Source organism: Protopterus annectens, chromosome 15.part0, assembly GCF_019279795.1.
Source record: "Protopterus annectens isolate FY-2018-M chromosome 15.part0, PAN1.0, whole genome shotgun sequence".
NCBI lineage: Eukaryota > Metazoa > Chordata > Ceratodontiformes > Protopteridae > Protopterus > Protopterus annectens.
Window position 1 is genome coordinate 362,872,374 of NC_056749.1, and position 19,993 is coordinate 362,892,366.

Genomic DNA, 19,993 nt, shown 5'->3' on the forward strand with positions numbered 1-19,993 from the left:
ACAGAATCAAAATTGTTTATAACCTGCCTTGTTTGAAAAATTTATAAAAAAAACTCTGTTAAAATAAAGTACAGTTGCGCATGTTGCACCTGCCAGTAGGGTTGCCACCTTTTCAGATGCCCAAAGTGGGACATTTCTAATGGAAATGTCAGAATTTGAAAGACAAACCATACCTGCAACTAGTGCAAAGAACCAGACTTCACATTTTGTCAAAAATAAAAGCTCATTCTAATATAATTTGAGTCGTTTGCATTGTTTCATATAGTATTAAGATATTTCAGATACAAAATCATTGTTTTATTTAACTATTACAGGAAGCACAGAGAATATTTTTGTCCTAAAATCTCAGGACATTCACTATTGTTTATGTTTTTAGCCATTACACAACTGCCCAAATATGGACTGTCCTGTTCAAAGATGGACAGGTGGCAACCCTACTTAACAATAAAAGTAGATGTTCAAATTCATCACTGCTACAGTAGCTTTTGGGCTGTATCCTGCCAAAAATACAGCAGCCTGACAGTCTTCACAGAGCCTTGAAGTCCTCCCACATAGCCACTCTGGCTATTTCTATAGTCTAACTCACCTTAGCAGGGTGCTGTAAAAGCATCTAGAGTAACTAAAATCCTTCAGATCTTTCTTGCCCCACCAAAACACTTGGGAAACTGAATTTGAAGGACAAACCAATTAAACCAACCAAAGAAACAACATCCAACAAGTTGCATACAATACAAAAAAAAACAAAAAAACAAAGGGAGAAGTAGAAAAGAGGATGGCTACTGGAGAAGTTAAAGTAGTAGAAAATGAACTTCTGGATTACCTGCAAAGTAGTGAAGGATAAAGTGTATACAATCCAAAACATGGAAATGTCACAGCATGAAGGAACAATAAGTCCCCAAACTAAGGAGAAAGAGGTGGAACAGGAGGTATCTGATGAATTGCCACATGATGATGCTTTGGAGCCTTCAGTAAGAAACTTGTACAAAAGTTCAATTGTAGTTGCATAGCAAGGAAAGGAGCAGTAAACAGTAACAACTCTGATGCAGGCAATGGTGTGAAGTGATGCACCAATGGGATCCCATATGAAGGAGCAGCAGATGATGCAGGATTTAGCTAAATAGGATATGTCACAGGAAGATGGTCTTCTGTACAATGCTGCCATGCAATGGAGAGTAAAGAATGTGCTAACAAAACCACCTCAGGATCTAGAAAAGAAATCTATTTTATAATGCTTTGTAACTGTAGTTACAGGACTAAGTTGCTGCCTATAGGATACTTCCTGAGTTCATCCCTTTCCAATATGCCACTGAAGAAGCTAAGGCTATAATCCAATGTACCTTAACACTGCCTGGAATGGATTTGCTATGGTTGGAATAACAAAATAGAATAGCAGAGGACCACCATCTGGATATAGTCTGTTTAGACACAGACTGGCCTTTCTTTGCCCCAGAACAGGAAATTAATAGCTAGCTAGTTAGATGTCCTAAAGGACTTGGTTCTGTCAAGATAGTACCTTAGTTGCCTATGCACATCCAGAGTATGCAGTATCTGCTCTCCCTTGCTTTTTTGTTCAAGATAGAAAACACAAAGGCTGACGGCTTGATTCAATGTAAACTGTGATTATGTTGTTTGTGTTTTTTTTAAACCAGAAACAGCTTTATTAAATTATCATGTATGACATAGGCCATCTGACATTTATATAAATGACAATAAACCATAGCAACACAATCTTAGTCGCAAACATTATACATTCCAAATCGTGCGACAACTGTAGCTGCAAACATTATACATCACTTTTAACATGTCCAGTCATTGTTAGTTAACCATTACATAGTTTATTCAAATTCTGCCTTCTTTTAAACCTCATTCCTCCTCTGCATGCATCAATCCCAAAGTTCACATTGTTTTCCTATGTAATTTGCTCCTACCCTTTTCTAAAGATCCCAGTTTCAGTTATTTTATCTCTGTTACTATCTTCACTACTTCTAATAAAGTTTGTTTAGACTTTGATTTCCATTTTCTAGTAACTGCTTTTTTGGCAGACATCATAATTAGACTCAGCAAGGCCTTCCTACGTCTAAGCAATTCCAAGTTTGTATCAACTCAAAAAAATAATTTCCCTAGTTACTCCAACTTGCTCACCCTGCATTTCCAACACAGCAGTCTGCAGGAAATCTTTAAAGTTTACCAGCTCATTACATTCCCAGAAAATGTTCACAGTTACCTCTTTCTGCCCCAGCACACCAACATTTGCTGTCTTCTTCTTTCGGCTTTTCCCGGTTAGGGGTCACCACAGCAGATCACCAACATTTGCTGTCTACCTGAGAAAAAATTCTTTGAAGTCTGTTTGGGGTATAAAAATATCTGTGTAAGCACTTCCAGCCAAAGATCTGAAATCTTCTAGATTTTGTTGCACATTTGGTAGACATACATATATCCTCCCCCATTGCTTCTTTGTGAATTGCCTATCTAATCTCTCTTCCCAATCCTTCCTAACCTCCTCTGATTGATTCTTACAGTTATCATGCAATATTTTATATGCTGTAGTAATTATGCTTTTCTTAATGGCAACTTCTGTTCTAGATTCTACTAAAAACTCTACCAGTGATGATCTTTTGTTTAGGTCCCCCCTATTTCTTTCTCTTTGCCTATACTCTGATATCAATCCTTGATATGGAAGGCAATCTTTAACCTGTAGTCCAAATAAGCTCTTCACATCTTCCCATTCTATTACATTTCCCTCTCTAGTTATTTGTTCCCAGTGCATTAATTCCTTTGCTAGTTTTCTCCAATACATTCCCGCCACCACTTGCCTATTCTCTGTATCTGCAATTGCAATCATCCCTATTGGCAGGATATCCTTTCTCCATTCCTGTGTTGGTTTAGCTCTTTGAAGACCTTCTGCTACTTTATGAATACAGTATTCTGCATGATTATTGTTCTCCTTAAAGGTCTGATGAATGAGGATTTTTGTGCAAAGTAACCCTTGTCTCTGTGGAAAATCAGATAGGACTCTCCCACTACAAGAGTTTTCACCTCAAATACTCTTCTTGCAAAGGTTGGAGCAATAAGAATAGCAATTTTTCAAGCAATGAACCTTAAATCAGCCATATTTAGCAGGTTCAAAAGGTGATAATGCTAATATTTCCAAAGCAAAATCGAAATCTCAAGGTGTAACCTGCTTGTGCTGAGGTCTCAGGTGCAATACCCCTTTAAAAAATTGTTGACCACAAACTATGAACAAAGAGGGTGATCCAAGGGCAGATATGTTGAAATGGCCACAAGATGAACCTTTATAGAGAGATAAGCAAGGCCAAAGAATAATAGCTGAAACAAACATTTGAGGTACTATGGTACAACTAGAAAAATCTCTTCCACTTTCCCAACATAGGATTTTCTAGTAGCAGGCATTTTTGACTCCTTCAGTATCTGCTGCATACCCTCATAGAAAAGGTGCCTAAAGGGTATCAAGGATGAATCATCCAGGCAGTCAACTGAAGTTGACTGATGTCAGGATGTATCAAACTCCCTCTGTCTTGTGTGAGTAAATCCAGTCTGTGGGTAGTTTGTGGTAATTGGTCCTGGCCAAATTCATAAGCGAGAACCAGTTTTGCCTGTGCCATTAGGGAGTATCCAGAATGATCTTTAGAGTGTCTTTTTGAATCTTCATAATTACCCTGGAAATCAGTGGAAAGGGTGGGAAAGCAAAGAGAAACATCCCTGTCCAAGGGAATAACAGAGAATCTGCTTTCCAGGTGTGCCTGCAAGGTGTCCTGGAACAGAATTTGACTAGTTTGTTTGGAAAGGAGGCAAACGGATCTATCAGAGGACTCCCCCACATCTGGTCAAGTTCCTGGAAGACTTCTTTGTTTAGTTTCCTTGTATCAGGGTCTGTCCTTGTCCTGCTCAGCTTATCAGGATTTGCAGGCCACAAACTTTTGCTCTGATGGAATGTAAGATGCTTGAAGAGTTAAAGAACGCTAGATAGCAAACTCTGAAGCTATCACTGCCAGCCTACAAAGAGGGTAGGACTTTGTGCATCTCTGTTTACGTATCACATCACTGTGGTATTGTCTGTGACAATCTGAAGAGGACCTGGGTCCCACATATGGTTTAGAGATTTCATAGCATGAATCACTGCCAAAATTTCCTTCATACTGATGTATTTTTATCAGTCTGACTTATACCAGAGATCTGTTACCTCTTTTGTTCCCCAGGCAAAATCTGAGGACTCTGTTCGAGCAGAATGAGATGGCATGGGTGTAGAGAATGGTAGATCTGGACTGAGAGCCATTACTTCTGTTCACCAAGAAATTCTGTTCTGATGAAGCCCAAGACAGAAATCCACGAAGGATTTGAATATGTTGGGTCAACAGATGTTTTAGGTACCACTGTAACTTTCACATGCAACTTTGCATTGAGAATCACGAGTATCACAGATGTCATAAGACCCAAGATCTTAAAAGATTCCCTGGAAGTTCCACAAGGCTGATCAGAGAAGCTCAAGAAAATTTCTAGATAGGTTTCCACCTTGTCTTGAGAGAGAAATGCCTTTTGCAGAGAAATATGTATAAAGCAGCCCAAGAATACTATTCTATGCGACAGGAAGACAGAAGGCTTCTTCCAGGTTATCTGAAATCTCAGGTAAATCAGGAGGGAGGCTACCCTTTAAAGGACTCCTGACACTTGGATAAAGACTCTGCATAGATAAGCAAGTTGTTCAAATGCTGAAAAGTGTAAATTCCCTGTCACCTGCAATAAGCGACAACTGGAGCTCGACACGTTGTGAACATTCTTGGTGCTGTGGATAGCCCAAAGGGTAATGCAGAGAACTGACAGCTTGACCAAGCAGTACAAAATCTGTGAAGCTTTCTGAAGCTGCTGCGATAGAAATATGATGGGAAGCATCTCTTAGGTCCAGTGTTACCATGGGGAACATCATCTGTAGGGTCAACATTTTGAATTTTGAGACTTTTACAAAAAAGTTTAGAAAGGAAAGCTCCAAAACTGATCTTTGGGTATGCTCCTTTTTTGTTACTAAAAACATTCTGGAGTGAAACCCTGTATCAGTGATAACTGGATATATATACTTTATGACTCCCACTTATAGCATGGACTGAAGTAATGGAGGAAACATAAGTTTGACTGAAGAGATAGGGAGGAATTCCACTGAAATGAGAAGGATTTTGAATCCATTGCTGACTATAGCCCTCCTGAACAACTCCTAGTACACAATTGTCTATAAGAATTTGAATCCAAAGAGGGGAATGAAGGGACAGACTTTGGGGCAGATGTATGAGGGGGGGGGGGGATGCCTGGACACCCATCATAGTCATTTAGAAGGGGTCTATGTTATATTATCGAAGAGGCATTACAGCGAATGCCTCTTCGTTGACCCTAAAAGAGCAAACTGCGAATTACGTGAACGGATGAATCAAAGATTTTTTTACTAGGGAAAATAAAAACTGATCTGGCCAGAAACGAAATATCGCTAAAAACAACTCCAAGTGAGGGGCTTCGCCCACCATACCCCCCTAACTAAATATACCATCTCCGAGATCACACTACAGTGGGGAAAGGGGCAAATATACGCTGATGGCCAAGCGATTTTTTTCCCTGGGGAAAAAAAATCGCTGATTCGTTCATTCGCATAATTCGAGGTTCGCTCTTTTAGGGTTGATGAAGAGGCATTCACTGTAATGCCTCTGATAATATAATATATAGATCCATGCAGAAGTAGGGGGTTGACCCTTCTTTGAAAAGGTTTCCTGCTTCTTAGAAGTACTGTTGTTGCTAAAGTTCCCTTGCTGCCATGTCTTTCTGGAATTTTGTTAGAGGAAGAACCAAATTGGGAGATTTGGCCTTTGAGAAAAAAAGGATTTTTGGGTTGAAAAAAAATCTGAATACTTGGAACATCCTACTGACTCCTTGCACAATATTTACCATTTCATTTCATTGTTTGAGGACTTTAGCGGAAGGTCCTAAACAACAACTCTATCTAAAGGAGAGATGAGAATCTCCTGATTAAGATTATAAAATGTCTAATTTTTTTACCCAAACAAATTTTCTGAGCACTGTGGCAAAAGCAGTATCTCTAGAAATAGTATCTTCACAATCATATAAACTTCTCAAAGCATGTTTAGAGACCTGAGATAAATAAGAGGCTATTCAGCTCAAATATGCTCCATTTTCTGAAGTCTGTATGACAGAAAACTCTCCTAAATTGCTGGCATGTTGCCGAATAAACTTAATCATGTATGCCTGATAACTGAGAATCCTGAAGGTTGTTGTACAAATAGAAAAATATTATGTTATGATTTCAGTCTATCAACTTGCCATCTTTATCAAAAGAAATGGGAATATAAGAAGATTGGGTCTTGATACTTATTTGGGAGATTGCAGTTGGATCAGCCCTGAGATGGGAAAAATATATTTATTAGCTTGAGAAACGTTGGACAGCTCATTTGCCTTCTTAACCATGGCTGGTAGAGTTTCAGGAGAATTAAATACAGTGATCAAAACATCCTTCAAGGCTGGCAATATAGGAAGTATAGGTACAGAACTGGGGACTTCTTGTGCCAACAAATCACATCATCTACCATGTTGGGAGAAAACATCAACCTGTTTCTAACCTGAAACATAGTTAAGCCTATACAAAAGGCTTTGAAAAGGAATAGGCTTTAGTAGGATATTTTTCTGTCTGACTGTCCTCAGTCTGATTCCTCAAATTGTGACCCCTGTAAGAAAGTTTCTTTTTCAGCCCTTATCATTAAGGAAATCCTGGGAATAAGGATTCTACTGTATAGGATCAGGAGGTACATGTCCCCCAGGAGTAGGTTCGCAGTCTGCACTGACTGAAGTAAGGATTTAGCCAAGGCAATAACCTTATCCCTGGAAATAGAACCATTTGCTTATTTTCAATATGCTTGACTTTCTGCTTCTACTTTTTAGGGGCATCCCTGGAGGAAGAGAGACTAGAAGATAGAAAGGAATTCCCAGCAAGAGATCTCTTCCACTTGCAGTCAGAGAATCCCCCCTCAGGGTGTCGGCCACAGCTAAATAGAAAGTTACTCCCAAGCTCACACTGGGTAAAGAAACAACCAAATAGGATGTGTCTGACCCTTGGCCCATAGTGGCCAGCACAGCTACACCAGAGGGATTTGAGGTACCAGGTAAGTGGTTTAAGAAACTGTAGTTGGTCACTGCAGAGTTACTCACTAATGGCTGAGGCAAATACTGAGCCTGCACTACAGACAAAGAACTGTGCTTCCAACTGCAACAACTTTCTTTTTAGGTGCAATTGGGGAAGGCCCAGTACAACTAGTACAAAATGCCATGCTATAGCCAAGGAAGAGGCCTTATTTCAAGTAATCTATGCAGTAATGGGGCAGTTGGAAAGTAAACTGTCATTAAGTTCACAACCGTAAAATGCCCCAATCTAATTTTAGACCACAGGATACACAAGCAGTACATATAAAAAAGTGTCCCAAAACACAAACACTTTTTGAAAATAACGATATCTCAACATGAAATTTGCCTAAGTGCAGTAGAAACCAAACCAGCATAGTAAAAACACTTATCAGACAATTACCTGCTCTGATTCAATTAAATAGTGTCTAGGTAATTAAAACCTCTAAGTAAACATGCCCAGACCATAAATAACACTGTATACATGCATACATATACATACGACCGCACACCCGAATATATAATACAGTATAACAGAAAGCAATGTAAAATAGTTTGGAAGAATCCCCAAAAGGGGTCTTATCTTATCTATGAAGAAACTGACAGACCAACTTCTGCTCTTGATCCTCTAAGAAGGTATTGCATGAGGTGGCAAGAAAGAACTTAAGGAGTTTAGTCACTCTGGCTACATTTCTAGTTCCCTCAAAGTGAGTTAGCCTATAGAATCAGCCAGGACAGCTGTGTAGGAGGAATTCTAAGCTCTGTGAATAATAGCCAGCTGGTATATCCTTGATGGAAGCAGCTCATATGCTGCTGCAGCAATGGGAATGATGAACATTTTGTGTATGAAACCAGAAGATATATGACAATGAGTAGTAATTATAATAAAGATCAACATACAGTTGAGTATTAAATAAATATAATTATTAGACTTATTGTTACTGAGAAGAATGTGTGTATCCTTCACAGATATAACACTGAAAATGAGCCCTTAAGAGATCTTCATTCATTAAATGTGTTAATTTAAACTGTGCTACATAGACATGACTGTGATTGCTGAATAAATGTACATATGTTTTAATCACAATGTGCTTTAAATCAAATCTGCAGGTTTGGGTGTGGGATACATACATACATATTTTAATTTTCTTTGCCTGTCACTGCCTGTCAGTCTTTAGCCTCCTCTTGTTCAACTGACCCATTCATTATCTTCTCTCAGAGAACAAGCATCAGTTGACAGGGTTCATTATTAAAGCAGACATCAAGGGGTGGTTTCAGGATTTTTCTTAGGTGAACTAACTCCCCCCATGAGCCCTCAACTATGGACCGGAAGGGTGATGTACAATGGGCTGACTGCACTGGTTGTCTCTCACTTCCACAACAATCACCAGACAGCAAGCAGCACTACTCCCTGTGGTTTCCTGTTTTCACTGGAGAAGATCACACTTCCGTATGTGCTCCCCAAATGCTGCAGACCTCACCTCTCCCTGAAAACAGTAAGCATGCCATACCCCTTCACTCCCCTCCATAAATGGTTACTCTAGTATCATGGGCAATGGTCAAAACTAGGTTATCTGGGTAGAAGTCAAGGCTCCATCTCTCTGCACCACAAAGCCAGGCCCTTGTATATGGATTATTTAAAATCAAGTCTGACTTCTTTGATTACTGCATAGCTTTATTACATTATTTGTTTTAAATTTACAGTGAAATACAAATCAAACCAGTCTGAATGCAAGTGATTTACTACATAACTAAATTAAAACACCAGCAACAACAAAGATCTCATTTTAAGAGGGACTACTAATGTGATTTATTTTTTGTATTAGAAATTGATACTAAAAAACTATGAATACATTTGTTGCCTGCCTAAGCAGCTGCATGCTTGTTTAGAGTAGTATCCATTAATATTCTGCATGCAAGCTATATGCATTTTGCTTTAACAATCTCATTTTAATAAGTTTATTATCCATAGCAACTCAGTGTACAATATACCTTTTGTGCTGAAGATATCACATGCTTAACAATTTTCTTACCTTTAATAATGGTCCAGATGTGAACTTCAATCTGAGATGGATTTTGTATCTCTAGTGCTATTTTTCTAATAGTTTTACCTTCCTCTGATAAAACTGACTCAAACACAGGAAGTGTCTCTTCTCCACAAAAATAATCCCTCTTAATTTGAACATGTGCTTCATCAGCTGAAAGAAAAAAAAGATGTAGTTCTTGATATTTTTCAATTTTACTTTATTCCCTGTATTTTAAAACAATAATACTAAGTACTACTAAGACTCTATTCTCCTATCCCAGTTCCCACAACTTGCCTTTTCATGCTTTGAAGAGTAAGAATAAAGATACTGTATACAGACAAACTGGAAAGTACAGTGAAGAATAATATCTCCTCTACAAGTTATGAGAAAACGCAAGTTAATGCAGAAATATTCAAGTAACGTAAGAGCAATATTTAAAATAAATCCCTGATTTGGGGTCTTTGTTTTTTGGTTTTGTCCCCGATTCTTGAACAGAGAGGTTGAGAAGTGTTATTTTATCACACTCAAGTGAGGTGTAGAAAGCAAAGTGACTATAACTGCTGGATAAGACTGGGGGCTGACTGAGCGAAAGCAACTTACCCTCTTGTTTGCTCGGTTAACCAGCTGGCTTTGCGGGATTAGTATACATTTGCATGAAAAGCTGGAATAATTGGGCTACTCTGTTTTTGTATAAAACAAACCTGAAAAACATTATTGTATTAATAATTATTTTTTTAGCACGAGATCTCTGAGCTATATACAGTTGATGATACTACATTAATGAACAAAAAAAAAATCATATTTCACCAATCTTCAGACAATACACCAAAACAATCATAAGCTATTTTAGTTCTCCATTAACACTAATACTTCCCCAGGCAAACAACTACTCTCACACCAATAACCAGAACCAACACACTATAGCAACCTAGTTCAACTCCAACTTTATATACACCATACTCTCTTACTAACAAAGCTCTCCCACCCACCCTCACTACCCTAACCTAAAAACAGTACTTTCTTTCCCTTTCAACCAGTCCCAACTAACGCCATAAAAATAAACAGAAAAACGCAAAACAACAGTCTTAGCAGAAATCAACCTATAAACAAAGTGCCTAAAACTTTTCTTATGAAACTCTGGTCTTCCCTGTTTCTATACTAATTAACCAATCCTCAACATAAAACCATGTGTGTGCATGTGTGTGTGTATGTATATATATATATATATATATATATATATATATATATATATATATATATATATATATATATATATATATATATGGGAACCCTTCATTTGTTTGAACTTTCAAATATTCGAAAGTCATATGGCCAACACCAAATGAGCGAACGTTTGAAAGGCTGACAAATGATAGCGGAGATCCCGCTATAGTGTGAGACTGGGAGATTCACCTTTCCTGCACTGTAGTGCAATCTTGGAGTGAGAATATTTAAGTAGCAGTGGGTGTGGGGGGTGCAGGGGGCTTTCCCCCTGCATAACACAGTTTTACTGTGTTTACAGGTAGGTAAATGGTGCTATTTCAGGATGTTGGTCTTTCAGAATGTCGATTATATGGTGTCGGCCATATGAAAGTCGGCATTCTGAACGGTCGACATTCTGAAGTAGACCCATATATGTGTATATATATATATATATATATATATATATATATATATATATATATATATGTGTGTGTGTGTGTGTGTATACATACATACATATATATATGTATATATATATATATATATATATATATATATATATATATATATATATATATACACACACATATATATGTGTATATATATATATATGTATATATATATGTATGTATGTATACACAGCTTTTCTCCCCAGGCCTCCTCTGAAAAGGAGTAACTATCTCAGTTAGACTTTCCCAGTCAACAATGATAAACAAATATTTGCTGGGAAGATGAAGGGGGCTGTTTATAGATGAGAATGACTAACCCTACTGCCATGATCAAGTTAAACAGTCCTTAGTCTGGCTTTGCAGGACTAGCATGTATATGCGTAAAGTAAGCTGGAATACTTTATAGTGACTATTTTTAAATCATGATCAGACATTTGAGATGTACAGTGAAGTGGCTGTAATTGATGGGTAAGGATGTTGGTAGATTCTAACTTTAGCAGTTTAAATAAAATGTGTGCAACCACCCCTCCCAAAAAAAGCATGGGGTTTGGGAGAGTCCATGGTTTAAAAACCACCCATGACCCATGGTACACAATCCATCTCTGGTGTTGGAAGTGGTTTTCAACCCTTTTCTCGCAGGTAAAGCAATGCCTGCAGATTCCAAAATTAGTGATGCTAATTATTTAAATCATGCTACTAATACATTTCAGATGGACTCCTGAAATGTACAGAAAAACATCAGACAGCACAGATGAAAGGCAGATGACAGTGTGAGTGAATGGTGAATGGAAGCAAGGTCATCCCATTTAAAATACTCACAGATCGTTTTGTAAAAAAACAAGCCATCAGCACATTGTCTTAGGACATGAGAATTTGGTTGGCAGACCTGGAGAGTAAAATTGCTGAGAAGATGTGGAGAAAGTGGGACATCTAGTCTAGACAGCAGGTTGCAACTGGATAGGGGGAGGTGCCCAACACAGCCTTTAGGGATAAGGGAACCTATTGGGGCAGCCTAAGCCATCACAGCAGGCTACATGGGTAACATGGAAAGCCACAGTTTCTAACATTTCCTGGTCTTGTGATTAAATGTTACAAATCTAACCAAAGGGACTACATTTGTATGGTCTCACTAAACACTGAGACAGGGTGGTGAACAAAGGTCTCAAGAATCAGCAAACATGATGACAGGGGTGGGTTTTCTGAAGACATCAGTTGTACCAAACTATCACAAAAAAATTTACAATACAAAAAATAAGATAACAAAAAGGGAACAGAAGATTAGTAAAGTTGAAGCTAAAAAATAGAAGTTGAAATTATGGAATACCTGCAAAGTGAAGGGTTTAGTGTAGAAAGTCTAATGCAGGTTATATCACAGTTTGATGAAATAACGGGTCCCCCAAGTAAGGAGAAACTAGCAGGAGACATCTGAATAAAAAATATGGACATAGGAAAGATGAGATTTAATATAGTGCAAAAGTTATGCAAAGGAGAAAGCAAAATTAATCAATACAAAGAGCAGCAGCAAAGATGTTTGAAGAGAAATACAGGCAAAGGCACCAAGTTATAGAAAATTTGATAATACAAAAAATAAGAAAACAAAAAGGAAAAGAAGTAAAGAGTATCAGTAATGGAGAAATTAAAGAAATGGGAACTGAGGTTATGGATTACATGTAAAGTGAAGGATTTAGTGTAGAAAATCTAACTGATAATATCACAGCAGAATAGTGCAGCGGATCCTCAAATTAAGGAGAAACCAGTGGAGTGGGAAACATCTGATTAGTTGCCATAAGATACTTTGGAACCTTCCATAGGAAACCAGTACAAGAGTTCAGTTGGAAATGCACAGCAAGGGAAGGAACAGGAAACTGTAGCAACTCTGACACAGCCAATGTTGTGGAGTGATACACCAATGACTTCCCCGTATGCAAGAGCAGCAGATGACACAGGATGAAACTGAAGACAATATGTCACAGGAAGATGCTCTGGAACTTTCTGTAGAATGCACACAGGAAATGGAGAACAATGAATGTAGCCTCAGTTTACAAGAAAATTAAGATCACTGAAAGAAATAGACCACAGAAAGTCAATAAAATCCAAAAAGTTAGAAGTTTGATAAAACAAAAGAACACAATAATTAAGACTGATCATAGAGATTCATGTGACATAATACAAGTAAAGATGATATATTACTGTGCAGCTAAATTAATAACAGATAAAGCCTACAATGACTTTTTTTTTCCATGTTGGTATCGTGGCACACTGCTTACAAGAAAGTAAGCAAGTTTGCTATCCAGTAAAAAGAGCTGGGTGGCGAGCATGCACGTGCCAACACGCAAGTATCCATGGCATACAAATCACCTCATAAGCAGGTGAACTGCATGCAAATGAGGGAGGTACAGCTATCCAGCAAGCAGATAGGCAGTTCTGCAGACCCAGTGTTGGTGTCCATAGTGTACACAGAAAAATTCCATGTACAGGAATTTAAAAAGACAACAGGGGCTGCAAAAGTGCAGTTCGATGGGCAGAAATAGGATAGCAGACACAGATATGTGCAGAATTATCCACAGTGTGTCCAATACAGTATAGGAAATACATTAAAATATATATTTTTTAATCACAAACCAGATAACCAAGACTTAACTAGATACCACTCCACGAGGACACGAAGTTCCACCAAAAGGTTTATTATTACAGTAGGCACAACAACAACTCCAACACTGACCTAGGTTTCGTCCTGTAGACTTCTTCAGAGTGTTAGAGCTAACACAATATATACATACTTTCATTAATCAATTAGTAAATTAATTAATTGGTTACACTTGGCTGTTAAACTCAGTGTAAACTAAAGAAAAAAGAAAAGGAAAAGAAAAAGGAAAAAATAAGAAATGTAAACAATATATATATATATAAAAATATAAAAAATACATAAAAAATACAAAATATCAAACACATTACATCAATATGCCTACACTAAAAATGACCCCTGTTTATAATTAAGCACAATTCATATAAAATGTAAGATATACAATATAATACATAAAGTGTTTACTTGATGTAACATAGTTAAAATCCCAATGTAATATATGTACATGATACTCTAAGTAATATACTTAAATCATTTTGTAAATAGAAACCATATTGACCATTATGTACAATTAAAAACACAACGTACTGGTCATGCTCAAATGGCACAACTATACAGGATTAACCCATAATATTTTGTAGCCTCAAATAAGGTTTAATAGATATAAATTCGTTGAGGCCTGGATAAAAATGTGCATTTAATATTAATTGCCATTTAAGCTCACAAACATCAAGATGATACCCAGTTAACCTACCTTGTTGATCTTGTACTAATTGTTCTATTATACAAAAAGAAAATTTATGAGCTTTATATGCTATAATGTGTCTAGCTAAGGCATTCGTGGGCTTTTGATGTTGTATATCAAGGACATGTTCTTTTATTCTGTCCCTGAATTTTCTACATGTCTTGCCCACATAGAATGCCATACATAATTCACATTTAGCTAAATAAACTACATTTGTTGAATGACAATTAAATCTACCCTGAATCAGTATATTAGTGTTATTAACTGTAATTTTACCCCCTGTTTTCATTACAAAATTACAAGTAGAACATCTCCCACATTTATTGTTACCTCTCAATTTATTGGTATTATTATCCAATTGACATGCAGATCTTTCAAAAACTTGTTTTAAGGCTCTATCCTTACGAAATATAAATTTTGGCTTTCTAAGTGTAAAACCCTGAAATTCCTTAAGCTTAGTAAATGATCTCCAATTCTTTTCTATAATTTTAATAATACCATCTGTATCTGCATTATATGTGACTACGTATAGGGTATGTTCTTCCCGTAGGTCGTACCTTGTTGAATTAGAATTATTAATAACTGAATGCGAACTATTAAGAATCGGCTGAATACATCCATTGATTCTTTTAGTTAATATTTCCTTTTTTATCTCTTCACAAAGTGATGAAGGATAACCCCTATTCATAAATAATTTGATCATGAAATCAATTTCTTTTAAAAATTCAGCCTCTTCACTAACCATACGTGCTGCCCTTATTAATTGACCTTTGACTATTGATTTTTTCTGATGTTCCGGGTGCCAACTGTCGTAATGCAGATAAGAATTTGAAAATGTTGATTTTCTAAATATTTTAGATGAAATGTATTTCTTATCTTTTCTCAACAACACCACGAACTCAGATAAATATAGCAGCAACGACCACAAAAAAGAATACCAGTGAGAAACAGCTCAACTTTCATATATTTAATACAAAAAATATATTGTACTTCTCACTGGTATTCTTTTTGTGGTCGTTGCTGCTATTTCTTATCTTTGTTGTAAGCTAGATTCACATCCAAATAACTGATCTCTTCTTCACCAATTTCATAAGTAAAATTCAGGAACCAAACTGTTTGGTTGATATACGATATAAATTTCTCTATATCTTCCTTATCACCTTGCCATATAATAAAAATGTCGTCCAAAAAACGAGTATATACCTTGATAGATGACCTAAATTCACTGTTGAAAACATACCTATTCTCCCAATACGCCATGATGTAGTTGGCGTAAATGGGGGCACATGCTGCCCCCATTGCCACTCCAGTTTTTTGACGAAATTTGTGTCCTTCAAAAAATATAACAAGTTTTTGAAAGATCTGCATGTCAATTGAATAATAATACCAATAAATTGAGAGGTAACAATAAATGTGGGAGATGTTCTACTTGTAATTTTGTAATGAAAACAGGGGGTAAAATTACAGTTAATAACACTAATATACTGATTAGGGGTAGATTTAATTGTCATTCAACAAATGTAGTTTATTTAGCTAAATGTGAATTATGTATGGCATTCTATGTGGGCAAGACATGTAGAAAATTCAGGGACAGAATAAAAGAACATGTCCTTGATATACAACATCAAAAGCCCACGAATGCCTTAGCTAGACACATTATAGCATATAAAGCTCATAAATTTTCTTTTTGTATAATAGAACAATTAGTACAAGATCAACAAGGTAGGTTAACTGGGTATCATCTTGATGTTTGTGAGCTTAAATGGCAATTAATATTAAATGCACATTTTTATCCAGGCCTCAACTAATTTATATCTATTAAACCTTATTTGAGGCTACAAAATATTATGGGTTAATCCTGTATAGTTGTGCCATTTGAGCATGACCAGTACGTTGTGTTTTTAATTGTACATAATGGTCAATATGGTTTCTATTTACAAAATGATTTAAGTATATTACTTATAGAGTATCATGTACATATATTACATTGGGATTTTAACTATGTTACATCAAGTAAACACTTTATGTATTATATTGTATATCTTACATTTTATATGAATTGTGCTTAATTATAAACAGGGGTCATTTTTAGTGTAGGCATATTGATGTAAAGTGTTTGATATTTTGTATTTTTATGTATATTTTATATATATATATATTGTTTACATTTTTTATTTTTTCCTTTTTCTTTTCCTTTTCTTTTTTCTTTAGTTTACACTGAGTTTAACAGCCAAGTGTAACCAATTAACTAATTTACTAATTGATTAATGAAAGTATGTATATATTGTGTTAGCTCTAACACTCTGAAGAAGTCTACAGGACGAAACCTAGGTCAGTGTTGGAGTTGTTGTTGTGCCTACTGTAATAATAAACCTTTTGGTGGAACTTTGTGTCCTCGTGGAGTGGTATATATATATTTTTTAATGATCTGTGTATGTTTGCATGGTGCCACAGTGGGCAAACATGCTGTAATAAATAAAATAAATAAAAAAAGATTGCAAAACCCAAATTTAGTAATGTGTGACAGTAATGTATTACAAGATCCTGCATGGATATCTACAATGGTGGAATGGTGCTGTTGCCAACGAGGCAGAGCCTGGAATCATGTAGTTTCCAGGTTGTGTGCATTGATCCCTATGCAAATGAGGTGGGGTTACTGAATAGCACAAATGGGTATCCGTGTCTGCAGATCCCATTCATGTAGGCACAGAACCATGTTGGTGTCCAGAGAAGAGGTAGCTGACAAACAGGGGTGTGCGTCTGAGGACTTGTAAGCTCATTGCAGCTTAGCTGCGCCTGTTTGTGTGGCACACTGCTGTGCTCAGCAGGGGGGTATGTACACTGGTTGCTAAGCTTTACCTTCAGGGTGTGTGATTCAGCGTATTTGCATGGGACCATGCAAACACACTGAATCATGCCATGCTACTCAATATGAACCTGCAGAAATAGCTGCAGCAGGATCAGCAAAAGGAAGGGATTACACAGCCCCCCACCACTGCCTAGGTCCCCACAGCCACACCCATAGGGGTGCTCAGTGGAGGAAACCCCTGAGTATGTCCCTGTAGGCAGACATAAGCATGGTCATAATGCCCTGGCCTTGGCCAAGAGACAACACGTAGCACATGCACTGACAATCTAGGTCCCTAGGGACTGACATCTTACTCCAACTTGCATACATATAGTAAAAATGATGCCAGGCAACCCACAAATCCTGTACGTAACCATGTATTCATTGTCTACTGCATGCAGTCAGTCAGCCCTGAACTACAGTTCTGTTAACTGCTGCATTCACAAGGTAATTCACTCACCTACACACTACTTGAAAGTGGGTGATGGTTTGAATCTGGCATCCACATCTTTTGCATGTGAGGTACTCATACGGTGGTATTCCCACAGACTGTCAAATCCCTCAATCTGTTACTGCAAGACAGCTGGACAAAGTCAGAGAGAATGGGGGGGGGTCAAAGGGCCAAAACTACAGGCAGACATTGCACTTGCTCTGATGAAACAAAAGGTGACTAGTATAACAGCAGGTTGCAACAGAACAGAATAGCTGCAGGATGTAAAGGACGTTACTTAAATGTGTCAGCAGTTAGTACATTTCAGTGACTGCATTATACAATATTTTACCTGACCACCACAAATGTACGAGCAACAGACCAGATATATGGTGTGAAATGCTGGGCATTCTGCAAAAACATGTACAGTGAGAGATATGCAGACTGTCACCCTGTGTGTGGTGTTAGATTATGTATCCCAGTCACATATTAAGTAAAGCACACAGCCAGGGAATGCCTTCAACAATTTCAAGCAAGTGCTATACTGTGGAAAGAGGTGCTGCAGCCAATGTCTGCAGCACACAGAATCCCGGACCAGAGTACAGGTAGTTTTGGCCTGGAGTCACCTTGTAAGTACTAACAGCCCTACTGGGCATGCTCCTGCACTTGGCTAACTTGAGTGCAAGTCTGTTGCCTCTTCCTCACAAAGACTTGCTATGTGGAAATACGTCTGTACATACCGACAGCTACGTATACATATCTATCTGTCCCTATCCCCCTCACACATGATTAATATATCTATCAGTATATATCACATATACACAATACTAATATATGTATCACTATATAAATTACAATGATACATAGACTCACCACATATATCTATGTAACACATTTACATAATGTACACACACAGCAGCATTAAGAGAGACATCCCATCCCTGTTATACACACACACACACACACACACACACACGTGTGTGTATATATATATATATATATATATATATATATATATATATATATATATATATATTATATATACATGTGTGTGTGTGTGTGTATATGTGGGGATGTAAGCATGTCCCCACATACCCTCGGAATGCTGAGGTTGTCTGCATGTACATATCACAACAGTTGTCCAAAGGAAGCAAAGCAAGGCCGCAACAGTATAAAATCCACTCACCCACAGACCTCTGTGCCTGCAGAATGTCACCTTGTAGACAGACACAGGTGAGCAGGTGTTGTAATGTACAATGGTTTCAATGCATGCCTTGGAAAGGCCATATTGTCCCTGGCCACGTTTGCCTATCTAACTGCAACCAGCCACATATGGCCATACTGGTAACTGTATACATAGAGCAGAGATATTAACAGGTATCCCACCTCCTAGAGCACTGGATACAATAAAAGTACCAAGCAATATCACTCTGCAGGCCACACATGCTGTCCAACACAAGGCTACTTTGTGTACTCCACAAGTACTGTGCCTGCAATGACATATACAACAGATGTAACCTTTGGCACATGCGATAAGTACTGCGAGCTACAGTGTGTAATAATAGATAGGTAGAGATTCTAATCTCACATCAGCCAACTGTGTGTGTGTGGGGGGGGGGGCGCGTGCGTGTCTGTGTAAACATATCCCATTGCAGCACTACGGACATACACATATGGGCTATCTCTGTGCAATGGTTATGCATTTTATGGCCCTGTGACTGGCTTCTGGCCTCTACACTCCCCTTCTCTACAAGGCCCTGCTGATGTCATCTACCTTAAGAGTGCTGGCAGACAACTGAATATCAGATAAACTCCATGGCACATGCAATACATATTGCAAGCTATAGTGTGTAATAACAGTTTTGTAGGGGTTCTAATCTCACATCAGCCAATTCTGTGTTGTGTTTGTCTGTGTAAATATACCCCCCTTGCAGCACTATGGACATGCCCATATGAGCCATCTCCGTGGAATGGTTAAGTATTTTATGGCCCTGTGACTAGCTGCTGGCCCTAAATTGCCCTCCTCTACATAATCTTAACTGATGTTCGCCACCTGTCTGACCCAGACCCAGGATATTTGCAGATGTGTCTACTCCATCACCACACCTTCTAGATTTGTAAGTTCAGGACACCCAGGTGACATGTAGCAAAGTAGCAGACCCTATCATAAAGTATGAATGCATGATTACAATGACTGCCCCCTTGTCCCTGACAGACTGTTCTACACATATGCACCTAGGGAGCCATACATGTATACTGCACTGCTGTACCTTGCTGATTTCATATTTCTGTTGTGATTTCATGCCATCCTGTGCCACTGTATTGCCACCATGTGTCCATAATTTATCCCCTCAGACTCCTGGGACAGAAACATACACAGGTCCATGACACACCTATCATTCTGTAACACTACCGCCAGTCCAACATCATGCAACAAAGATACACAAAGTGTGATTTGTAATCATGACACATGCCAGCATACTGTACCTGTTGTGGCCCACAACAAGTGGAATGGCAAA

At 37.8% G+C, this 19,993-nt stretch overlaps 1 protein-coding gene across 1 annotated transcript in view; it reads right to left on the reverse strand.

The window, feature by feature from the left end:
- CHRDL1 (chordin like 1) overlaps positions 1-19,993 on the reverse strand; it is a gene marked incomplete in the record, with an annotated part of 1,250,701 nt that overhangs the window by 390,834 nt on the left and 839,874 nt on the right. The window contains 1 exon segment of the mRNA XM_044057267.1: positions 9,222-9,386. Coding sequence (XP_043913202.1) covers positions 9,222-9,386 — 165 coding nt within the window.